Source organism: Nannobrachium achirus (genome assembly GCF_963921795.1).
Source record: "Nannobrachium achirus genome assembly, chromosome: 18".
Taxonomy (NCBI): domain Eukaryota; kingdom Metazoa; phylum Chordata; class Actinopteri; order Myctophiformes; family Myctophidae; genus Nannobrachium; species Nannobrachium achirus.
Genome location: NC_137825.1, coordinates 26,237,291 through 26,264,270, shown reverse-complemented (window position 1 = coordinate 26,264,270; position 26,980 = coordinate 26,237,291). Strand labels below are relative to the sequence as shown.

The 26,980-nt window shown below is 43.6% G+C and overlaps 1 protein-coding gene across 1 annotated transcript; it reads right to left on the bottom strand.

Annotated features, from left to right (window-relative positions):
• Nucleotides 1-232: 232 nt before the first annotated feature.
• LOC308303220 (cerebellar degeneration-related protein 2-like) lies at nt 233-13,167 on the bottom strand (the record flags this gene model as incomplete). Its single annotated transcript, XM_080747545.1, has 6 exons — nt 233-1,000; nt 1,134-1,341; nt 1,529-1,693; nt 2,449-2,597; nt 4,467-4,579; nt 13,089-13,167. The coding sequence occupies 6 exons, from the start codon at nt 13,165-13,167 to the stop codon at nt 233-235; spliced, it is 1,482 nt and encodes a 493-aa protein (XP_080603671.1).
• Between the last annotated feature and the right edge of the window lie 13,813 nt (nt 13,168-26,980).

Sequence of the window (26,980 nt, the reverse complement as noted above, 5' to 3'; positions counted from 1 at the left end):
AGGATCTTCATTGAGATCCGCTGCTAAATCATCCAATCGATCCTAGCAACAATAATTTGGAGAAGGGCTCTGGGTATTCACATTTTTGATATCCAAAGCCCTCCTCCACTATGAGAATAAAACAAACTTCTGTGGAAACACAGCCTCTAACAGTGCTCCATTTCAGTCAGGGAAAAACTGAAACTACTGAACAAACAAAACAATCTAACAGCAACTCTCTAAACGCAGGTGATTATTGTTTACTAGATTTGCCAGACTTGCTAGATTTGCTCGTTTTAGCAGCTTTGGTAGCTTTGATGTCAGTCTTGGTCTTCTGGATACGAGAAAAGATCTCTTTAAAAAGGGCTTTGTACTCTGGAGTATTTTGGCCCAGTCGCTTATCCACGGCATCCACCTGTTTGCTGATGCTCTCGATGGCCTCTGGGGTGGAAGGGGACAGGGTGGGGGTGGAAGGAGGCGCTGGGGTGGGGCCCATGGCACAGTCTTTCATGGAGGGGTCTCTGGAGACGGGCCGAGAGGTCTGGACGCCAGTATGACAAATGCCCTCCTCGTGCCGCCTACATTTCCCCAGCAACTCCTCGTACTTCTCCAGTAAGGCATGGTACTGCTCATCCACCTCCCTGAGTATGGACATCCCCCTCTTCCTCACACTGTTGGCGTGGATAGCGTAGCTCCCCCTCCGGCGGCCCGAGGCGTCACGCGCCACTATGGCGTTGAGTGCCGTGTCACTGCAGCTCTTCCTCACCGGGCTGGATGTAGGCAGGGCCTCCCCTCCCACTCCCCCGCCGCCTTCCGTCTCCTCCCTCACCCCTCCTCCCGTCTCCCCGCCCTCCGCCTCCAGGAAGGTGTCCGTCTCCGGGGTGTTGTTGAAGAGGTTCTGCGTGAATGCCAGGCCGTCATCCTCGCCGCTCAGGAGGAACGTCCGAGCGCGCCGCAGCTGCTGCAATTCCTGGAGCTCCCCCTCTAGCTCACGTACCCTCACCTGGCAGCTCTCAGCGTCCTGCCGGGGAGAAACATATGAGTCACATTTTTTGAAATCATTATCATCAGTGTCTAAAAGCCTGGTGTATACTTTGTCACATAACGTGTCACATTTGTGAAAGGCAAATTATTGATTGGGGCTTGAGTCCTACCTGCACCCGTTTCTCCAGGCGAGAGAACTCCCCCAGGAGAAGGTGGCACTCCTTCTCCGCTCCCTCCCTGCGTCCCCTCTCCGCCCGAACAGCTGAGCGCAGAGCTGACACCGCCTCCCTCAGTCGCTCGTTCTCTTCCTCGACAGGCTGCCGCTTTGCTTCCACAGAGAAACTCTCAGCTCGGCCCACCACAAACCCATCCTCGTAACTGACAGAAAGACATACACACACCCATATCATCAACACCCTGATCGCTAGTCTTTTTCAGTACTAAACAAGGTACTTATTATTATGATTCTTGTAACATATTTATCTTTTTGATCACAATTCACTTCAGGGTGCATACAGTACCATATTGTGTGATTTTAAAACCATAAAATAGTGTTCACCCTGACCTGGGTGCCGTACAAAGCTCCCTCAAACAAGGGAAAGAGTGGATGGTCTTGCGGCGTTCCCTCTTCTCCCTCTTTACACGGAGCTGTTCCATGGAGCGAAGCTGCTCTACCTGCCCTGAGAGAGATTCCACCTGGTTCTGTAGAGTCTCAATGGTCCCGGTCAACCTGATAGACAGAGGAAGAGGATGGGTTAAGAGGACACCAGGGGCATCATTTGGGTCATCAGGGGATGGCAATTGGCACTTGTGTTATGCAGTTATTTTATGCATATGCGACTCTGAATAGTTTTAGCAGAGTCATATGACTATAGTTCTCTTTTCATCCCCAAACAAATAATAAAAATCAAACCTCGGTTCGAAGTGGAGCGGTGAATCTGTGTGTGTGTGTGTGTGTGTGTGTGTGTGTGTGTGTGTGTGTGTGTGTGTGTGTCTGTGCCTGCACAACAGCGCCCCTCCTTTAACTTGTGTGGCCACTCAAGGTATTGCCATGCTACGGACATACCCAGCCAGCCAGCCAGCCAGCCAGCCACATAGCCAGCCAGCCACATAGCCAGCCAGCCACAGACATACCTGTCGATTGGGAGCGCTTTCACCGCTCCAAAAATTGTTGATCTACAAGTTCTCAACGTTCTAAATCCACTATTTTTGCTATTTTAGAATGGCTATGGTAACTTATTTTTGCCACCCCCCATTTCTTTCTGAAATTACACCTCTGGAGGACATGAGGAAGAAAGGGAGAATGGAAGGTTTGGAAGGAAAGGACAGGACAGGACAGGACAGGACAGGACAGGACAGGACAGAGGAAAGTAGGAAAATATAAAACAATAAAGAGACTGAGGTTTTAAGGAAGGGAGGAAAGAAAGACAGGGAAGACAGAAAGGAAGGATTTGGAGCGAGCTCGAATCCTGGCATCTGTCACACCTCTCTATCTTGTGCTGTGAGGTCTTGCTGTCAGTCACCAGTGTGCGGTTGGTGAGTTCCAGGTCCCTGGCGGTGCTATCCAGCTGCTCGTAGACTTTAGCATGCTGCTCATTCATGTCCCGCAAAACGTCCAGCTGCTTCGACAGGTACTGGAGGACACAAATTAACATAAACAATTTCTTGGTTGAACTCAACATTGACTGACACCTAACCTAAGGGCAGAGGGCGAGGTCGCGCAGGACGGAATTCGCACAGGACTGAATTCATTGTTATACAGTGTTATATATATAACAATATATATTGGACCAGTTACATACAGTTAACTGTACATTGTGCAAGTGCAGTAACAGGAGGGGAAGCAGCTAAGAACATAGGCAGAAATGTGAGATATCCGTGTGCAAAAGTGTGCTGTGAGACCCCAGACATGCTTACTCGGTTACTCTTTATGTGAAAGTCCTATGACGTCTATGATGTCTGACATCATACATACAATCCCTTTTATGCCCATATATGAGATCGCTATGGATGATCCAGTCGTCTCCATGTATGGATATCCAGGGTTTAATCTTTGATGAGGTGATGTCACGTGATGTCACAATGTCAACAAAATTACAGGCGTTACAGAAGGAAGGACGTGCTGACAAGATGTGCCGTTTCGCATAGTTAACTGCGACCTACAGTCGCAATAATGCAGATACTGTACAGTCATGCACAGATGTACACCACAGATTAAAACTTTGAACATGTTGATCAAAATGATGAAAAACTAAAGTGGTGAATAAATATACAAAACCACTACCAATACGACTCCCTAAATCGGGAGATAAGCGACCGTCAGGTCACATACACAAATTTTGTAAGGCAATGGTAGCCAATGGAAAAGGGACATATCCATGTTGATGAGTTGACTTTAGAGATACTGTGTACCGCTTTGTGTGATTTTAGGCCAAAATCTGTAGGAGCAGTGCCCAAAAATGTGTTTGAAAAAATCGGCCAGATGGTGGCGCTAGATGGGACCGATGCATGTTGATGACATGACTGTAGAGATACTGTGTACCGGTTTGCGTGATTTTAGGGCAACATCTGTAGGAGCAGTGTCCAAAAATGTGTCTTGCAAGAATCGGCCTCATGTTGGAGCTAGAAGAGGGCAATGTGAGAAATGAGGGGTGGTTTGGCAGCCAAGGAGTGTATGTGCAAAGTTTGGCATGGATCGGGGCAACGGTGGCGGAGATATGAGTAGGGGAAAAGTGTGACGTGACGGACAGACAGACAGACAGACTGACTGACAGACAGCCGGTGGAGGTTTTGATAGTAACTGCGACCTAACGGTCGCAATTAGTACCTTACATATACAGGACCACATGCATGGGCTCATACAGTACAAGCCTGACACACAGCACTTGAGGTTAAGTCCAGAGTGTGTCTTCATTTCTCATTTCAGTTAATAGTATCGTTTAGAATTAACCACATGAAACCAACTGTCTCTATTTTGAGCATATCAAGCAACGATTCTGTGAAAACAGCAGATCTACAAGCTCACAATGCGACATGCACAGGCAAAGAGATTTGTTAAAAGGAGGGAGCCAAGTAAGTACAGAACCCTGGGACCCTGGTCAACAACGTTGAAGTGGTTAATGGCTTATGTCAGGGAGGAGGGGAATGAGTTTCCTGAATCCCTTGATTGAATTCTCTTTCACTACACTGATTCTCAGTTTCCATTAGACAACTCATTTCCTGGGTTAATGGCTTACAACTTGTTTGTAGCTCTTTGACAGTCTAGAAGGGACAGCAGTGGAGTGCAATACAATCACAAGTCTCATCAAACGATGAATGAACAAGCAGATATGCATGTGTGTCGTGTTTGATACCATTAGCACAGGTCCAATTTTTTGACATTCCAAAAGTCATCTTTTCTGATATACATTAGCGGGAGAAACACAGGCTACTGAACGACTCATTCTTCCTCCAGCTGAATTGCAATGATCCCTCGGTAATGCTGGTAAGATTGTCATCCATACCTCAATCTCCTGCACCTGCTCTTCATTAGTGATGTACATCTGCTGCAGGGAGTCCTCCAGCTCCTTGTTCCTCTCCAGCAGTGTCTTGCCCAGCTCGGCCGCCAGGTGGAGGTCTAGACGACAGGGAGGAGAGACGGAGAGAGCAGAGAAGGAGACAGACAGATAAATTGATGGGAATGCACTCAATGCAGGGATGCCAGAGAGCGAGGGCCAAGACAGAGGCAAGGCCAGGCAGGTTTAGTTGTATAGCACATTTCAACAACAAGGCAATTCAAGTGCAAACAAGTGCACAAAAAACATAGAGAGCGGTAAGACTCATTACAAAAGGACCTTTGAATATGATTACAAATAGTTATTATGAATTCAGAAAAGAATATAGGAAAATGTAAAACAGACAAATAAGAGAATACAACTGCTGTGCACAGTGTGCAGAAAATCTGTAAAAGGCAGTGGCAAACAGAAAAGTCTTTTGCATGATACAGAAGTGCCTTAGACAGTAAATACCTATCACACGGCCTGAAACAGAATCATATAGATCACTGGTCGGGAGCCTTTTGTGGATCAAAGACACATTTTTATGGGTCCCTTAATTTTTGTTTCCTACATTTCGTTTTTAATTTTTTTTAATCAAGAAATATTACCAGATTTTCATGAATTAATAAAAAATGAATTTCATTGATAAATAAAATAAAAATCTAAGAAATTCCATAAATTAGAAAACAAATCACCAAGAAGAATTGAAAATAGCCGATCTACAAGCTCACAATGTGGCGAGAAGCGACACGTTGTGAGCTTGTAGTTCTACTGTTTTCACTAGATTGGGTCCCGGGCAAACATCTATTCTCTCTTTCGGGTCTCGAGCTAAAATGTTTGGGAAATAATGGTATACTGTGGTTGTAAGAGGCCCATTAAGGACAAGTAGAAGAGGAGGACTAGAGTGGAGATTGAATTAGATCGAGAGAGCGGATGAGCAACTGACTGTATAATAAAAGAGGGATGTGTAAGGAAAAGAGGCAACAAACATGGATAATTGCAAGGATGGAGATGTGGAGAGTGAAAAGTGAATGGGAGTTCATTACATGAAGAGTTGCAGAAGCTATCTAGGACGTACAGTACAGGCTGGTATCCTGTATGCGCTCAAAATGTATGGAGCCCATTGTTCTACTTTGGGAAAGGTTATAAAAGGTGTCTGTCAGGAGAACGATGGCAGGGCACGGTACTTTATTTTGGTCTGGAACAAAACAGGACAGCTACAGGGAGAGAAAGAGGGGTGGAGCCAGAGAGACAGCATTCACAGTGCATCTCCTTGCAGTATGAAGGTCAGCGAATGTGTCCCAAGATAATTTGATGAAGAGCCCACCTCTCCAATGAGATCAGGACTAAAATAGGTGGAGATTCAGACGCGTGCAGTCAGTCAGTGAACTGCTCCTCACTCACAAGAAGGTCAGAGAAAGGAAACTTCCAAAGTGCTAGAAAGCATACCGTAGCACCGAGGTATAGGTGCAATATGTGTGTAATAGAAGTTGTCAAAAGTCGAAAAGTCCACCTGTTGCCGCCTGTTTGATGCAGAACCATTATGATTTAAGTGTACTTAAGTTTTTAATTGATTTCCAATAAAAGATTAACATACTTTTGCATAAAGCCAGCATATTTTTCCACTCCCATGTTAAAAGGAGTATACAAGACTTGAGAAATATCCCTCCAAGGTACATTAATGTGAACAGATAAAAACGTATGACTTATTTGGGATTAATCGCCCAATTAACTAGATAAATCATGCGATTAATTGTGATTAAAATATTGAATCGTTGGACAGCACTAATATAAATATATATATATATATATATATATATATATATATATATATATATATATATATATATATATATATATATATATATATTAAGGGTGCAACAATACATGTATTCGTATTGAACCGTTCGATACGAGGGTGTACCGAACCGAATGACCCTGTACCGAACAATACACTACAATACCACTCCACATCCACATTCCCCTGGAACCCCCTCAAGGACCCCTAGGGGTCCGCAGAGCCCACTTAGAGAACCACTACCCTAGAGGTTGGGTACCGTATTTTTAATTTTTAAGTTAATACAAAAAAATACGTAGTTATAAAAATACATTTATAAATCAAGGACATTTCTGTTTATTTTTTGTATCGAAAATGTATCGAACCGTGACACCAAAATATCGAACCAAACTGTGATTTTTTAAAACCGTTGCACCCTTAATATATATATATATATACACATAGATACAAACACACACACACACACACACACACACACACACACACACACACACACACACTGTATATACTGCACATACACACACACACACACACACACACACACACACACATTACATGTGTAATATAATGTACAGTATTAAATAATGCATTGCATTATTCAGGGAGCTTTTAGCAACAGCATGCAGCACTGGGTCGTAAAACAATGGAAGCACTTATTATGAGACCACAGCTGCTGCTTTTCTCTGTATTGCCTCAGTTTGTGCTTCCAGGTCATGCAGACAGACCTGGATGCTGAGTCACTCTCTGTTCAGCTCTGACAGGTATTTGTGTGGTGTACATGGGCGTCACAAGGGCTAGGAAAGTGGGACTGAGTTACTGGGGCCCAAGGTGGAGGGGCCCTAATAACTTTATCTATTGAAAAATAGCAGATATACAAGCTCACAGCGCGGCACCGAGTGCCGCGCTGCGAGCTTGTAGATCTGCTATTTTTGAAAAGTTGTGAAAATGTGTGAAAATCTTTGAATATATGTATTTTTTAAGCGAACATTTCGAACTCAAATTTTGCTTCTGGGGGTGCCTGGAACTAAATATTTTGAGATCGGGGTCCGTGGCCAAATACATATCATCCTGGGGGTCCTTGACATAGGTTTCTTGCACACATTTTCACGATTTTTCAAAAATAGCAGATATACAAGCTCGCAGCGCGGCACTCGGTGCCGCGCTGTGAGCTTGTATATCTGCTATTTTTCAATAGTTAACATTCATGGGGCGCCCGCAGTGAATCCTTGTACCCAGGGCCCAGAATTTGGTGTGACGCCCCTGGTGGTGTACATATTGTCGGGTCTGATGAGTCAGCACAATGTGAAGTGAGAGAGAAAGAGAGACGGGGCCGGACTGAAAAGCCAATAAGGTCGTCACACTGTGAGACCAGTGTCTGTCTTCAGCAATCAATAGTGATCACTGGGAGTGATTCCAGACGTTGATTGCTTTCATTCAACCCTAACCTCTGACCCAAACATGTGTTTACGTCAGGGCCTAAACCAGTGGTATGTTGTGGGGTCCCCACTCCCCAGATGATTAACTTAAATGTGCAACATTGATTTCTCTCTCAACAGTAAACAAACCAACATAAAGTTGTATAGAGGCTACCTGCACATTTCTAAAGCGACTTTTTAATACCTCTAAAATGACTAAATTAAAATTGGCCAAATTGTCAAATATTAGAGGAAGAAATTAGTCGAGCATGTAGATCGGCTATTTTCACAATAGAACCATGTTATACAAAATGTAATGCCTCAACTCTTAGTGCTCGTCAGGGATGGGGGACCCCAGTTCAATTATGATTATTTTGGGGGTTGCGGCCTGAAAAGGTTGTGAACCACTGGCCTAAACAATAAACATGAAATAACATGCAAGTCAGCAGCAAACAAGCATTTATACACCGTTCACAGGACATTTCAAGAATGGTGCATGTATACACAATCTAATTCCTCATCACTGCAGGCTTTTCCACGTTGCCTCTTCCTGTCTTTCCTCAATGAATCTGTGTACTGAGCATACTACAGGATAGCATGCTGTTCACAGCACCCGCACATGGGCTAATTCACAGGCGTGCTTCTGCGCTGGCAGCTTAATTAATTCCCATGTGGGTTTGGCCACACACAGGTAGGTTACTTACAACTGAATGCAGCAAATTAATCCGTAGAGTTTAGGCTTGATTTAGGTGTGGTGCACCGAAAACAGCTGAGCTACTAGCCCACAACGCATCGCAGTACGACGTGTTGTGGGCTTGTAGATCTGCTAGTTCCGCTGGGTGACACCCATGCACAGCCAAGCATAATAAATAAGTGCTGTCAATGGTGTCTGTAGTGTGTACTGTGTAGCCATCCCCTCTCCCCTCCTATTGACCAGCCAGTTATAAGAGGTATGTCGAAATAAACCTCCGATAAGCTTCATTTTCCTTGAGAATGTCTCTTTCAGGTGATTTCACATTTATTCATTTTTTTTTGTCTTAATTCTTCTTGTCCCATGGCTCACCTATAATTAGTCCTTTTTTCATAACATATGCCTGCAGTGCACATCACACCAGGGATTCCTTTTCACCTCCAACACAATAATGGGTTCTGTGTGGTACTAAAACCAACTGTTCTTCTGTTATTCACCTTATGGGGTTGAATAAGGCACACAGCTTCAATATAAAGCTTAGTTGTACAGACATGTTGTTACTCAAAGAACATAACTGATTTTGAATTACTTTTTTACAGTTGTACATCTATTGTTTTCAGCGAGCACTGAAGACACTACTAGAAATGTGAATACTCATAAAAAAACGTAATAGAAACACTACACTCTGTGCTTGTCTCATTTCTGATGTAATGAGTTACAAGCCGGCACAGCTGCAGCTTTTACAGCCACTTGGATGGTGTTCCTCTCATAAATTATCTTGGTGTTTTCCTCGAAAAAAGGAAACTGAATGACATAAGCAGAGAATGTGTACCACTTTGGCTGAGGTCCACAGACAAGTGACCAAACCCCTCTCTAAAGCTAAGGGCAGGTTAGAAAACTCCCAAACCAGACACCAGCAATAAAACACGCAAAACCCCAAACACTAGCTCAGCGTCTGTATTCAGAGTTCTGTCTCTCTGTGATGATTACTGGGATCTAGTCTATTGGGATCTATCTTTAGTAGAAATGAAATAGGTTTGCCCAATAGCCCCCCACTTCAGTGACAACAGAAACTGGGGAGAGGGAAATATATAGGAGAAAGCTGTGATAGAGGACAACTGAAATGCGAAATGAGTATCTCTTCACTCATTTCGCATTTCTAAAGTCTTCAATGTTTTAAGACCAAGGACCCCTTAGCTGAGAGAGAGATGAAGCAGGGACCCCCAGATTCCATATACAGTAGTTTCATCGTTTTTTTTTTCTTTCTTTTTTGTATTTTGGATTCATGTCAATTTGTTTTTTTCAGACATTTTAACCACTTGAACCGTCATTACTTAATAAACTTGACCTTTCACTCTGTACTTCGTGTGCTCTTTTTCCCCTCTACACCAAACCTCTGTGAGGCGTTGTGAGCTTGTAGATCTGCTATTTTTTGGCTAAAGTTCTCAGAATATGGACGTTATGGTTCAAGTGGTTATGATTCAAAAAGGAGAAAAAGGTTTCTATCACACAAAGATTTGAAGGACCCCCTGTAGTAACTCTGAGGACCCCCTAGGGGTCCCGGACCCCCTGTTGAAGACCCCTGTTATATAGCATCCCGAGCATTCTGTAGAATAGGCAAACATTCAGTGAAAATGTGTCAGCTATTGTCGGAAAAAGAGATTTGGTGTAGTTCGGACCAAGAGGTCGGGACAAAGTACAGACTCCTAGGGGACCCCGGTCCGCAAAGTATATAGGTTTGAAATGGTTAAACATTCAATGCTGGCCACCAGCCATTCAGTATCTGTTTATCTCAACTCTGTGTTGTAGCCCAAAGAGGACAACATTGTCATCGACTCATCGTCATCTCAGGGTCAGTGCCTCATGCATAAGCTACTGTGCTGCTGCTGCATGAACTTTCTGCACGTTGAAATAAACCACCGACAGCCCCAGTTGTGCATACAGTAATGCATTATGCAATCTAAAAAATGCTTTTGTTCACACATGTTTAAGCAGGCCAATCTGTGCCCCCTATTCCTGCATGCATGTGGAATAGTGATCTTCACCAACAACACAGGAGTTGTTTTGGTAGGTGCGTCTCCCTCCTGTGAATCACTGGAATGTGGGAAAAAAACATTCGTCCACTTCCTGTCCCCTGAGCTGATCTGTGCTACAGACCCACTCTGAGAGAGCAACACAGTCAAGTTTACAGTGCTTTCTTCAAGTGGCGCAAGCACGTTTATAACCTGTAATAAGAGTAGACTGCCCTGGAAGCTACTCATTAGATGTAAGTCCAGCCTTGATAACCAATGGGTCCTAGCAAGCCTCCTGTCTCAGCTGGTCTGGGCACATATTTGCCTCTTGGACTAATGCCATTACAGGCTCTGGCTGACTAACAAAGCCGGGTTTGAACAAAGAAGCATCCTATTCACATGTTTGCACCCTTCTAATCTCTACTGTTTTGTTTCAGTATTGGAAAGACAAGTCGTATCCACATCTGCAAATATACTCCATAGTCCCATTTCACATCATTCCACGTTTCACATCTGCTCAATTGTTCCTTTCCTTCCAGTGAGCTTTGTTTGCCCATGGATCCTAACATCACCTCAGTGATTACTCTCCAGCTGGAAGGTAATACAATGCCAGTGGTGTCTCTCTTTCTGATGGAGTCATTGCACCTGGCAGTACACACGTCTGACGGTGTGTACAGCCAGTCAGCACTTTAAAACCCTGAACCATACCCAATACCCGACACTTGCACCTGGGGGGTCAGGAGGACTCAGGAGTCCTCTCCTCTCTGGAGCAAGCTGGTCAGGATACGGTTGCCAACATTGGACAGTCAGAATTCAGGAGATTTGTTTTTGTAGTTTGGGGGGGCGTGGAACTCCCCAAAACGGGGTCTGGAGGTCCTCCCCCTGACACTTTTTTTGCGCTTTACTCGCATTGGAAAATGATGGGTACAATTTCAGCAAATACAACTCAAAAAGTACTAGTAGGTGCACAGAATTTGATTTGATAACTGAAGCAATGTAAGACCCAACTGTACTAATATTCACTACTTACTGAATATATCTGTGTGACTGCATGCACTGCCAAGTGCCCACACCCCTAAGCGGGGGGTCTGTGGGTCCTCCCCCAGAACATTTTTAACATAGTAGATGTAGTTTCCTGTGTTCTGGTGAATATTTGGAGTTTGATAATCCAGGAGAAATGACAATCATCAAACAGAGACAGTCATCACACATGCACAGTTTAACTCGGGGTCGTGTTGCCACGCAAAGCCACGGAAATCCCCCAATCGAGGAGAAATTCAGGAGAAATGACAATTCAGGCACATGACAGGAGATGGGGTACGAATTCAGGAGTGTTGGCAACCCTGGGTCAGGAAAGGGGCAGGGCAACATTGAGATGGATGGATTGAGTGATGGAGAGTGACAAATTGTTTCTACTGTCCTTTCTACTGCTGTCTATTTCACTCGCTCTCAATCACCCACTACTTTTTATCTCCACTGTCATTTTGCTAATTACATAGTTCAGAAGAAATACGTTTATGTGCCATGCAAGTTGTGTGCATGTGCACGCGTGCGTTTGCGGGTGGGTGGGTGTGTGTGTGTGTGTGTGTGTGTGTGTGTGTGTGTGTGTGTGTGTGTGTGTGTGTGTGTGTGTGTGTGTGTGTGTGTGTGTGTACATGTGTGCTCTGTTGTATCAAGAGCCAAGTAAAATCTCTGCATCAGCTCAATGCACCACCACTTGGTAGATTGTGTTATAACTGCTTTGGCACAGACTAAGTGATAGATTAAAAAGGCCGGAAATGACAATTGGTGCAAAGGGAGAGGCAGTGTATGTGTGGGTGATTCTGTCATTTTCTTGCTTCTCTTTATTTCAAATGTTTCAGGGAAATGGCTGCTTGAATGGTTGCATGCAGACTGATTTTGTAGCACCACATAGATTTGACAGATAATGTAAACTTGACACCACCAGAATAAAGAGAAATTTAACTAACTTACTGTAACTAACTAGCATATGAGATTAGGTTGCTTCTCAAGGAAATTACTCCTGCTGTAGTAGGCTATATAACCCACATAACCCCATTAGGACACACTCAGGATGAGGTGAATGGCTAAACACTATCACATGCCATTCAATGAGAACTCCAGCTAATGACAAACTATGTAATCAATCAATACCAGATAACAGCTGCATCTGACATGGCAGTTATTAATGGAGAGAGTTTGGGGTAGACATTTTTCATTTAGTCAAGTACTTCCAAGCAACCTACACTTGTAAAGTGTATATTTTATTCCAAAATGCATGGTCAAAGTAAACTTCTTGACGGCTTGTTCTTTGTGCTTGATGGTTTATCAGGCTTATTATATAGTCGAAGTTATTGGCTACTTCAATAGCCTGTGTATTTTTTTTCTTTTTTTATTATAACTTCACAAGAAAGATATGCAGTGCTCCATATTGTTGTCGGAGCCACGATGAAACTGGTCGTTAATTGGCACGCTGTCAAAGTGGCACAGGTTGTGCATTCCACGATAAAAAACGTAAAAGTACACGCAATTTAAACAGCACTTGCATGAAAAAAGACCTTTGTGCCGAGACTAGCTGAGCTCATCTTTGGGATGCTGCATGCACTCACTGCAGGGCTGTGCGTGTGGAGAGAGAGAGAGAGAGAGCGAGAGGGGAGGAGGTTGTTTGCTTACCCTGCTCGAGATCTTGCTGGTCGTACCATGGTTCCTCCTCTTCGGTCACGAATTCTTCCATTCTCCCTGGGCTTAGCATGGATGAGCCACCTCCACAGCACCGCCTGAAGCCTGCCCGCCCGCCAACTGCAGGATCGAACACTCTCTCTGTGTCTGTGCGTGTGCGCCCGGACGCCGCGTCTTCACTATTCACTGCACGGTGAAGGAGGAGGAGGAGGAGGAGGATGTACACTGACTACAGTATGACGTCTGCTGCTGGCTGCTGCTCCGACACTAAACAAAAGACATCCAGTTTTAGCGCCCGGCGATGAATAACTGACGTGCCTTTCCCTGAATATCCAAACACACAAAGCCACTTTATTTGCCTTTTTGCACGCAGTCTCCAGTCTCAACAGTCTCATCTAGATAACATAGGCCTACCGCCTGTGTTAGTGTCTGGACTCTGGACTCTGGAAGTCAGCTGTTGGAAGTGGAAGAAGTGTTGTTTGGCTGTATTTCCCCTGGTATTTCCTATTTCCTTCCTCCGTCACACCCTCCACCCACCTCTCATCTCATCCCCCCTCCGTCCGTCCCATGCTGTTCCAGGGACCGCTGCAGACACACTGTACACTCACTGCTAGACGTGGCAGATGATGATGATGTTGCAATAGGCAGCGGCAGCAGCAGCAGCAGCAGCACTTCCTCTCTCCCTGCTCCCAGCCTCCATCTCCCATCACACTACTAGGTACCAGCGTTGCCAGGTTTAGCGAGATAATTAAGCAGCCAGGTCTAATATGAAAACAAGCCCAAAACTAGTGGCCACACGTCAGCGTCAGATAGGCCTATTTGAAAATAGCAGATCTACAAGCTCACTTCGGCAGAATCTCGAAATAAAAGTGAAACATCACAAAATCACACTAACAATTACAAGCAACTTTACAACAACAACAAAAAGGCCCAAAGTCGCTTATAATAAGCGGACACGGCAACACTGTAGGTGACTACATCATCAATCAATGTCAATGACCAACAACGTTTAAAGGGTTTGACTTGTCTGATTCATTGGACATAGTGTAGTCTAGGAGGTCATGGAAAGGTCATGAAGATTTCATATCAAATATAGAAATGAGAGAGAAATATCACTAATTTGAGATACCCCATTTCCTTTATGTTTCATTGCCTTAAATTAAATGTAGGAAGAAAGGGGTATTCATCCCTGATACAGCTCAATTCTGGGGTAGAAAACAAAATATTTACATCACTAGAGGGCAGGCATGAGCTACAAACCGTTGAACAGCCTTCTGTGATTCCCCTTCTCTTCTCAGTCTCTGAGGTGTAGCCTAATCATATTTCCCCATTAGTTCGAGCACTTTGCCCGATGAAAGCCACCAGTATGTACAAGCAGAAGCAAGGAAGCAATAAATGAAGGGGGCAGGGCGGATTTTGCTGGTAACAAAGTGTAGGAAGGAGTTGAGGCATTACATTGGTTTGACTCAGTTCCACAGATAAATATTGTAAAAATAGCAGTTCTACAAGCTCACAACACCTCATGTTGTGCGGCGTTGTGAGCTTATGGATCATACGTGGGCAACTGGAGGCCTGGGGGCCACATGCGGCCCCCACCTTCACTTGATGCAGAATACTGAGAGATTTCAGTATTTCAGTTCAGTTATGCCCAATGTATTTGCATTTAAGTTCATTAAGTTAACATAAGAAGATATAAATGCATTATATAAATAAAAATACTTTTCAAGATTCCTATTAAAAACAATAATAATAATTCATCATTCCAATTCAAAAATAGCAGATCTACAAGCTCAAAACCCATCGCACTGCAAAACGTTTTGAGCTTGTAGATCTGTGATTTTTGCTATATTTGACTTTATACAGTATATTATGCATTGTGGCCCTCTGGAGTGAGTGTGGAAATATAGCGGTTCTCTGTAGTGAGTGTGGAAATATAGTGTCCCTCTCCATCATTTAAGTTGCCCATCACTGTTGTAGATCAACTATTTTCACATTTCTTTCTTATTATTTGACAATTTTACCAATGTTTGAACAGTTTTCATATAGTTTGCTGGTTACCTTTGAAGCAGTAATCGTATTTTTCCCCTTCTCTTTCTCCCCTGGGGGAGTCCCAACCCACAGGTTGAGAACCACTTGTATAGTAGGCCTAACTCCCATGAACTGAAAGAGTGATGATGGGGTTATTAGTCAATAGTCAGGATACTGGTCATGGGGTTGCTGTTATTATGACAGGATCAGGTTCCTGGTGATTGGTGAAAAAGACTGAGTGATTCAGCAGAGTGACTCAACCACAAAACACAATGTCACAGCCCACCACTACAATGCCACCAGGATGGTAGAATCTGACAGTATACTGTCACGCAGCATACTGAGCTCAGACATTTCTCATCTGATGATGAAGCACTCATACAGTGCAACAGACGGCAAAGATATACACAGATATGAGACAGAGACAGCCATGTTGTGTTTATTCGTGATAATGATGGCACAAATGTGGTAAGTGTGACAATATGACACTGTACACACTCATTGACCGCACAGAGGAACATGTCAACACCCTCTGTTGTTGATGACTTGAGTACACAGGTCCCCAATCCTTTTAGCAGACCTTGTATTGTACTGTACTTCCCTGTAGGCTGTCTCCGCAAACTGTTAAATTAGTATTCAATCAATCAATCTTTCTCACAGAGTTCATTTACTCACTCACCTGATCATTTCAGACAGTAGAAAGTCACCAGACACTGAAATGCTATCAATAACAAGGTTAACCTAGAGGTATGCATAGCATAGTTGAGGCATGACACGTCAAAGTTCAATGTCAATTTACATAATTATTTTAGATTATCTAGGAAATTGAATGCAGTGAATTAAAATGGCTTGAGACAAACTTTCAAATGCAATCAGTCTTTAATGATGAGTATCGTAGTTAAAATATGTACAACAGTGTGTTTACTTTAGTTTTGTTCTTTCTACGTGGCAGCAAGCAGTTGCACCACCTGCAGTGGTTCATGCTATCTCCCTAAGATCCCCTCCCTGATGAACAGGCACTCTGACCAAAATAGAAGGGGGTCACTAGTGCAGACGACATGGACATGTCTTTCTCGCTGGCTTCCCAGTTCCCACCCAAAACACAAAGTGCCTAGCCAAGCTAGACGCATCACTGTCAGCAGGAACAACAATGGGCTACTCAATAACTGACCTTCTTGACCTTGAGCTTTGAGCACAAAATGTCACCATATATGTTTAAGACTCCCTAATCGGGAGATAAGCGACCGTCGCATGTATACACAATAATGTTGTCTGCAAAAAGCAACCTCATGGTGGCGCTAGAAGAGGGGCATGTGAGAAATCGGGGGTGGAGGTTGTGGTTTGCCAGTCAAGGAGTGTGTGTGCAATGTTTGGCATGGATAGGGGCAACGGTGGCGGAGATAAGAGTAGGGCCAAAAGTGTGACGTGACGTGATGGACAGACAGACAGACTGACTGACGAACAGACAGCCAGTGGAGCTTTAAGTTTAATTGCCTTGTGTTTTGATTTCATGGCGATACAGTATATAGAGTCACTGCAGACAGAGTGACATACATAATTACAATAGTTTCAACATCACTCCATGGCTCAACTAACAAAAACATCAGACATTTCGGCCAGCAAAGAGTTAAACAACAGAACAAGACAGAACATTTGATTAAAAACAGACTCCTTCTTCTCAGCATTCAGAGCAGCTGTGTCTTTGTTGACAGAAGAGCAGAACTGACTAGCTTTGCAATTCAAATGGTAGTTTTGTGTAATGAAAGCAGTGTCATTTGCTGCCATGCATATGTATCTATCGCCCACCCATCAGGGACCTAATGGATGCTATTAGGGGAGCATCTCCTTCACATCTCTTTCTGGTAAATGCTAAGTGACTTTTGAAAGATGGAAAACATGTGCTAGATGTTTCTCACTAATTGGTTGTTATACTGTATTGACATAAGCCCTATATACTTTGTTGTATGATGGTAGATGTTTCTCACTAATTGGTTGTTATACTGTATTGACATAAGCCCTATATACTTTGTTGTATGATGAAGAATCAGAAATAGCAATCTACAAGCTCACAATGTGGGGCAATGTGACATGTTGTGAACTTGTAGATTTGCCATTTTCACTCTCTCTCTCTCTCTCTCTCTCTCCCTCTCTCACGCACGCACGTGCACACACACACACACACACGCACACACACACACATCTGTGTGTGCGTGTGCACTGTGCACAGGTGAAGACTCTAAAAGCCTTGTAGAGTCTCCATTTTAGAGCTAGAGCTAAGGTTACCTGCACAAAGACAGTCTTTCTACCCCGTAAGCCCACTCCCTGCCCTAGATGTTCCCTTCCACACACTCGGCATTCACAAAGACACACACACACACACACACACACACACACACACACACACACACACACACACACATCATACATAAAATAAATAAATCCGTACACGCTCAAATACATGACTACGTGTCCATGCCCCTCGCCAGCACACAGCCTTGGGTGAAAGCCAATGGAGTGCAGTACACCCCCCCCCCCCCCCCCCCCACACACACACACACACACACACACACACACACACATACACACCCGCACACACCATACGGCCAGTGCAGTCTGTCTCACAGAGGCCCTGTTTCTGACAGCGTTCAGGGGGTCATGAGGTTAAAGCCCTATCATGTTACACACAAGGTCTGGCTGAAACAAAAGGCTGAATGGAGACTGACTCAACAGGCTGCCGCCTATCACCAAACCTCACCACGTCTCATCACATGGGGGAGGGATGCAAATCAACCTATTGTTACACCCAGTGCTTACAACTTAACTCATCGCTGACATTTTAACACTTCAATCTATGCAGCAGCTTCAGAATGAAAACAAGGGCCAAATGTCTGACTATACGGGCAGATCAGGAACGTTCGGCGTGTGATCACTTTTCTGTTGCAGTGCACGAGTCGACATGTTGTGTAGTTTCAAACTCTTGCACGCCACAAGAGACAATCTTTTTGCGTTTAAATTAGATGTTAGAGAACAATGTTGGTCTTCCCTCCTTCTCGGCTGACGCAGTGTCTGTTCTGTTTAACTAAGAACAAGTTGAGGTGGCTGCCAAAGATTTATTTAATTGGCAAGGAAAGCAAATGGGTCACATATTCACACCAGTACAGTGTGCGGGAGCTCATGCACACTTGAGAATACGTGCTCTGACAGCGTGTGTTTGTGTGAGAGCACTGCTCTCACACAAACACACCCACTCGCACCACCTCTGTAAGTTCTCTTGGATTCTAGTGGAACTAATGTTGTGTATTACTTTGTTACAATGTTGGTGTTGTACGAGGGACGTTTCGTCAAGGCTTTACAGTTCATCAACATTAGTGTGGTTTAAACTTTAACGACCCCCAGAGAGACTCTCATTCAGATGCAAGAACTCTTTGTGCTCCCTTTTCTCTTAAGTTACAATAATGTCCTGGGAACTGAGCTATGGTCATTCAAATGGTTTGACTGAGTTGGAAATTAGACATTTAGACATTACAGTCACTCCCCAGACACACACAAACATACATACTCTACAGTTAGAGTATGTATGTGTAGAGTCTACACACACACACACACACACACACACACACACACACACACACACACGCACACACACACACACACACACACACACACACACACACACACACACACACACACACGCACACTGCACTGCACGCACACACCACTATTTCCACTATAGCAGCTTTGATTCAGAGAGCAAAGCATTCTGAAGACAAAGGTAAAGGAACAGTATTGTTGTTCTGCGATGCGAGGGTGTGAAGTAGCCGACCCCAACTTGGAACTCCTGGATCGCCGCCCTCCACTCCTTCCTGTCCAGCCTCAGGGTCCAGAGCTCTGCAGTGTTGCTGGCTCCGCTGTCACACAGCATGTGTGTCCATTGTAAGGCAAGGCAAGGCAAGGACCGGGCCTTCAGATCTTGTTCCGTCATCGAGGCAGTCCAGATGTTTGAGATTCTCGACTTCCCCGAGCACTGTGCCTGCTGGCAGTAGCAATGTTTCTGTCTTCCATGTTGAATGCCATTACTTTTGTTTTTCTTGTCATTGGGCTTGAGGCCGATCTTATCTTCCTGCACTACATAGAGTAGATCCCTTATAGTAGCTTCTCTTTTGTGTCCGCGACTAAGGCAATATCATCTGCACAGTCAAGGTCGAGGGCCGTGACACAACATACTCCCTGAAGCTTTTTTAAAGTAGATGCACGTTATCACTGCTGACAGGTTTCCGCAATCTGATGCTTTCCAGTTTACCCTTCAGAGACACCATCTGAAGTGTTGTGTGCATGGGGCGAAAGCCATTCTGTGTGTTTTTCAGCAGAAGGTCGATGGTTTAGGATCATCCGGTTGACTGTCTTGGTTGACTATTGTGCTCAAGCATATAAAAGTTATTCCACTAAATATCGAGTTATATGTTTTCATTACTTTTGTTGTTTTGACCAGTTGTCATTTCAGAGATAGATAGGTGCCCATATAGCATTGTGCTGTGTGGACACCAGATGGATAAAGTGTGTGCGTGCATGCGAGCACACACACACACACACACACACACACACACACACACACACACACACACACACACACACACACACACACACACACACACACACACACACACACACAGAGAGAGAGAGGCATGCACCCCACCCCCCTATTCCTGCTCTGTGGAAGGAGCCTGGTCTCCACGGTGACCAAAGACAAAAACGGAGGCCTGGCTACAGCAGCTGCCCTTGAGAGAGAGAGAGAGAGAGAGAGAGAGAGAGAGAGAGAGAGAGAGAGAGAGAGAGAGAGAGAGAGTGAGAGGAGAGGAGAGGGGGGGGAGTGGAAAAAGAGTGAATGAGAGGTAGGAGGCAGGGCAGAGGGTGGGAAGAGAGAGAGAGAGAGAGAGAGAGAGAGAGAGAGAGAGAGAGAGAGAGGAGAGGAGAGGGGGGGGGGAGTGGAAAAAGAGTGAATGAGAGGTAGGAGGCACTGAGGCAGGGCAGAGGGTGGGAACGAGAAGGAGAGAGAGAGAGAGAGAGAGAGAGAGAGAGAGAGAGAGAGAGAGAGAGAGAGAGCAATGCAGTTAAAGAGCTCTGGAGAAAGTAGGAGGGAGGGGGAAAGAGGAGAAGAGACACACAAACTCCCTCAAAACACAGGAGTTACTCAGTACTCACACTGTGGTGGAAACTGGAAAGTGAACTTCAGTGAAGCAGACCCAGAGCAGGAGGAGAGTACAAAGAGGCACTGCTGTGCTTCTACAGCCCTCCAGACAAGCCTATACCATTGATCGACTACTATGAGAAAGGAAAAACACAGACCATCATTAGTCATCGGCCTGTTGTCTGTGCCCGAATTGGAGCCCAGCTAATTAAATGAGAGAGTCAAGAACCACAAGAAAACAACAGGGATAGAAAGAGGGGGAGGGTGCCAGGCTGGCAGCGAGAAGGAGGAGAGATCTTTGAAACATCACTTCGTAGTTCGTACAGGGTTGTCTGACTTGAGTTTTGCCTCTCTGCTGGAGAAAGCTGAACAATTGGGCAGCTCTACTGACTTCACTTGGTTTAAACTTGGACACATTCGCTCCACAGGTAAGAGAGCCTCTTAAATGTTTACTCATTCAGTATGTTTAATGTAAATGATGTCATTCAACTGATGACATCATGATAATGCAGGGACACGAGTTGACACTGGTACACTATAAGGCTCAACAGTATGTCCTGTGTCAATGTTATTTAAAATGGACACAGTGGTGAACACATGTTATAGCTGTTAAAGAGGTCAACACTACGTATGATTAAAAACAATGGCTTGGATACATGAAGCATATCTTAATGTCCCAGTAGGCTAGAACTGCAAAAAGAGATAAATATGTATAGCAATGACATCGGCTTTAACAGGCAATATCACAACGTCCTTTATTCTACTCCATCTCCCAGACAAAGAAGTCATTCTTCCCTCTAATGACATTTAAATGGTATATTTGAGTTCCTTGCTCTGTTCTGCCACCTGTTTAACATGATCGGGTAGTGTGGTGTGGTGGAGGCACAAAGAAAAGCAGAAATTGCAGTGTATGTGTGTGAGGGTCAGCAACAGAAAGAAAACAACAGAGGTCAGGTAACCCTGAGACAGCTGGGGAGGCTCTCCTTGAACATGACTCCCAATCATGATGTGAGCGTGTAGCCATGCACACACAAACACAACTATTGGTCTGGTATATTGGTCTGGTGGTCCCTGAGCAGGATCCCGTACAGAGTAAGAATCAGTAATGACAGGGATATTCCAAACAACTGTGTTGATGTGGCATTATTGAATCTTGAATAATGCATGTTGATAATGAGCGTTTTCACTCAGTCCTGTACCCTATGCATGTGCCAGGAAGTTTGAAAACCACAGGGAGTGAAAAAACAGTGTCTTGCCAGTTTGGTGATAGAGAAACATCCTGTTTTACTGGAAATGAACAATGTTCAGAAATGAACACTGTTAATTTCGCTGGTATAAAAGCTTGGCTAATATCATGTCTCTTGTATCTGCCTACGATAAGCAGCCAGCCCCCTCACAGCTGTCTGGAGATGATGACAGGCCTAGCTCTGAAATACCAAGGCCTGAAATAGTTCTGGCATGTTTATAATTAAACTGTATGGACAGGACGGTGCTCCTTCACTGTACACAGGTCCAGATTCTGTAACACTACCAGACTCTGTCAGAGAGCCACAAATCAGTGTTAATATCCTCGACTAAAACTATGACGAACCATCGTCGACTACCTTTTTTCAAAGACGAAAAAAATAAATTAAGCTATGAATGACTAAAACTAAGACTTAATAAGTTTAGTCAACAAATAAAAACTACCGTAGACTAAAATGTTGTAGGGAGGGACTAGTAGAAGAGATGCAGTGGAACTAAAAGCTAAAAACGAAATATTTTATTCAAAAGACTAAAAGACTACATTTGCTGTCAAAGTTAACAGTGCCACAAATCAAGCATACATAAACTGAATTCACGACGTTGTCAAATGATGTGTAAACAAAATAACTGCCTTTCTTTACCAGTTATTTACGGTGAGCGATGAAGTATCATTTTGACTATACGCACATGGGCACACATATACATCAGCACACGTGCAAAGACACATAGGCTACTACCGGTACATAGCACCACACACATGCACACAGGAAGTAAATCAGTGGGTTAATTAGAGGTAGTGATGTTCTATAATGAGCGAGTTCTCCAAAAGACCTAGAATTTAAGGATCCAGGGCATATATGTGCACGCCAGCTTTGAAGAGTAATTGCAGTGTATGCGAACCAAATTGCACAGTGGCTTCAGAAGGACAGGGTGGAGCTGGAGATAAATATAACTAATTCATTTCTATGACGGGAGGATCTCTTCAAATGACTATACATGTGTGCCAGCTTCATTCCAGCTTCAACGTGTTCACACAGTAAAAGTCCACTGTGTTCATTTATCCGTGTGTAACTCTTGAGAGTGTTTAAATCGAACCAAATGGTGGCATTTACACACACTCAGTTTAGTATGTGAAACGGCACATGCTCACACATCATGCTCTGACGTCACTGTGATGTCAGGGGAACCACTCTAACAGAATGAGTTTGCCACTCTGACATCACGCTCTGACTTCACTGCGATGTCAGCAGAACCACACTAACAGAATCCCTTTTATGCCCATACATGGAGATCGCTGATGTCATCAATATTAAGCCCATATCTAACAGGACTTCATATGGGAATGCCCATATATGGAGGCCACATCGGCCACATACCACACTAACAGAATCCATACTGTATATGGCCAAGACAGCCCATATCTGTGTGGCTGGTTCTACAGACAGGGATCTCCATGTAAGGGCATAAAAGGGATTGTATGTATGATGTTAGATGTCATAGACATCATAAGACTTTCACGTAACGAATAACTGAGTAAGCATGTTTGGGCTCTCACAGCATATCTTCATATACAGTACATTGATCTCCATATATGGGTACCCTGAGGCGTCTTACTAGTAGTTAAATGTCTTTGGGATTCTCTTCTATTCAGGGACACTGACCCTGCCGTGAGTCTCTCTCTCCACGTGAGGCCAACACCTGACCATCATGGAAGTGAAGGAGGAGGTGATGGACATCCTCCAGAAGGTGTGGACCAAACTACAGGGTCTCCCTCAGGCCAGCTCACTTGAGATCGGGGCCTTTTCTGTACTCATCCTCTTTGTTCGTGAGTATTCCACAGGGGTGGGAAGTAACTCATTACATAGAACTGTTGTTACTGTCACTGCAGGAGATTAGTCATGTACATTCAAAAACGGAACACTGAGTGTGTTCCCAAAGCAGTGATACTTCCACTTCAGTAGATGTTTGATCATGTTTTGTACTCAACTGCTTATGGAAAGGCACTTACAAAGTAGACTGTTGTAGCCTTACTATATCACACTGCAGTTAACTGCGTGGGTATATATTTTCCCCTTGTGTTAACATGGGTTGATAGAGTTTAGCTGTGCTAGGCTACGTACAAAGTAGCGTATACAGTTATCCTGGTATGGCTCAAATGGGAGAATATGTTCTATTTAAGTTAGCTTTGAACCTCATCAATGAATTGCAGAGTGATTGTTTGGTAGTATTTACAGTATATTAATTTATTCAAATGGCTATGGTCAGGATGCCACATTGGCCCTTCCACAGTGACCATGTAACTAAGTAACTGTTACAGAGTACTTTTGTACTTCTACTTGAAATAAGAGAGATGACCTGTATAGACAAAAACAAACTGACAAAAATACACATTGCCAAAAAATTATAATAAGCTCACACTGTTGGCGAACAAATCAGTCGTACGAAGAAGTATAAATCAGGTTTTAAGAGTTACAAAAGAGTCTGTCTGACCTCTCTTCCACAATGCCCCCTCCCTTCTTGCCTACCAAACCCCCTCTACCCCGAATCCCTTCTCTCCCTCCATGCAGTCACGTTTCTGTTCCTGATCGTGTTGTCCTGTGTCCACTGCTGCTGCTGTGGGAAGCCACAGTACCAGGGCTCCAGAGTGCAGCCTCTACAGCCCGTCTGAAGATGAGACAAAGAACCGATGCCTCTACTGTAAATACGTTGCAAACCACATGCATCCTTTCCTTCAATCCTTCAGATGTGGACCCAAGTGATGTGACCGGTTTAGTGAGAGAAGAGCTGCAAAATGTGCCCTTCTCCTCCAGATTAACATTAGATCTGTGATCCGTTTGTGGAAATGGCGTGAATAAAAGATGGATAAAGGAAAGCACCCAGAGATATTTACATGCTATTTCTACTACTGGGGGTGGAGACTGAGACACAGAAACAGAGGCCGTAGTGGATACAGCCTCGGGAAACATCAGAGTGGTACAATCCATCAAGATTCATTTAAAGGGCAGGACAATGACACACTGTGCTGCAGCTTTTTTTCCAAGAACAAAACGCACTGTGCTTTCAGAGGACAGATGGATGAAACAATGGGAAGGTCAACTTAAAGATGTGACTCAGCTGCTGGTACTGATCATCCGCTGAGTTTGTACCCGATTGATCAGTTGGCTGTGGACGGTGTATATGAAGAATATAAAATACTCTGTGTGCTCCTTCAAGTTGAGCATGTGGAAAAATAGACTGAAATTCCAACTTGTTTATGTGTGCCAATGTTTTCCAGTGAGAATGTCTCAATGAAAAGGTCTGAGTGCGCCATCTGCTGGTGTGATGAGTACTTGGCCATTTTACAAAGTTGATCAGTGTTTCCTATACAGATATACTGTAAGTGAAGGTGTTGCCATGACAATATTGTAGAACTGTAGCAATCGGTGTCACTACACAGTAAAATCCTCAGTGATATATTAAGTCTGAGAGTGTACAAATTAAACCAAATGGACCAGTAAGTGTCCATTTCATTCACACTCAAGATTTTACTGATGGTTTGCATCTACATTGTTATCTAAACAGTGTTGGACCATAATGATTCGTAGTTTTTACTCAAAAAGAACATTCTGAATAATTATGAAAATAATTCAATCTGTGATTTTTACATTAAACACAATATTTTGAGACTGTTTTCATTTGCTTGATGTTATTATTAGTGTAAAATGTGTTTTACACACAAATACTGGAACGACTTTCTCGCTACAATTCTGTCCACTTAATGTCAGGTCAGTAAGTCGTTTTTATCAAAAACAAATCAGTAGTGAGACTGAACCATTGTATACATACCTTATCACCACCTTTGACTCAAGCAGCCAATATTATGAGTAAACATTAACCAGAAAGGTCTGTTTCTCCTACACTAACTCAAACAAACTACATTTAGTTTCACTCAGAGTCTGAAAACGCAAGATTGGAAAAGTATCTGCAGGGTTTGGATTTGAATAGACATATAGAATGAACTGAGCGGCAGTACCTTAAACAAGTGTTGCCAGATATTCTGACATTCTGGCTGTATTCAAACTAACACTGGTTCTGGACAAGGATGTGAACTGAGAAGAGCTTATTTCAACCATTGTAACAGATTACGTCAACTGAGCAGGGCTGAACACTTCGCACAGAAACAACCTGGGAAATGGACAGTATAGAGAGGTGAGTTTTTCAAATGGGATTGTGTTGGTGGTGGTGTGTTTTCAACACCCATAGTAATGTTGTAACTACTGTCTGCCGATACCTGCAGGACATCTGGAGTCCCGCCGCCTATATGAAAACAAAAGTAAACTCTTTATGGACGGGTACACATTAAAGTGTATTACCCCCTCAGGCTAGGAACACATTTTGTGTATTACTGTACATGTACAGTATATGCAGTACAGTCATTTCTTTAAAAAAAAGCTATCCTAGCTGCTACAGAGGCTGAGTAATACATTTTCCAGTAAAACAGTTAGTAATTTTCAAATCGGACTTAGGCCTAAATGGGTTTTTGCCAAACTAGATGTATCATCACTAGATAACGAATCCTTTCTGCATCTCGTCTACCTCTTTCAACTGTGTGTTGTGTTAAATCATAATTTGTGAAAAGTTGAAGGAGATGATGATGTTGATTATTGCGTTTGTAAATGATGACAAATAGAATGAGCTTGTTCATTGTACATTGGTGGTTACTAGTTTAACAGTAGTCGGTAGTCCTTTGAAACCTGTATGATCGTGTGTCAATCTGTCAATCTCCACAGTGTTCCACATCGCCCAGACACTGCGGACCCACCTGAACAATGGACACAGTGGATCCTGCTTCGGCTGCAGCATGAGCCATGGGCATTGGGTGGCATGGTGGTCATGGGAATATTTGTGCTGGGAACTCTTTCTCTGGGCATCTTTGCTCTGCTATACGGATGTTGCTGTGCCCCAAGAGAGAAGAAGAAGATAAAACAGACGAAGAACAGTGTGATTTAGACATGTGAATGCAAAGTAAATGATGACTGAATCATGAATTTGGCAGCACCTATGTATCTATGGGTCAGTCTTTTAGTATGCTGTAGTCTTGTGAGAAGATAGAATGCCTATTTTGAATTAGGCTATCTACTTTCAAAAGATTACCGTTTGCCTTCAAGCCAGCAGCTTTCCATCTTTATTTGGTGGGATTTAGACTTGCAATATGTAAAATATATTTCTCAAAACCTTGGTAAAGTCAAAGATTAGCAAGATCTGTAATAAATCAATTGCTAACTAATACTGTGTTGACACTTAATTAAAACAAAAACTCCAAACTGAAACTGACACAGCATTCTCAAATGATCAATATCTCTTATCAGAACTGTTTTAAAGCTGAAACAAACATCAATGACTCCTCCTGTAAACCTACACATTTACAAATTTACCTCGGGTGCATGAT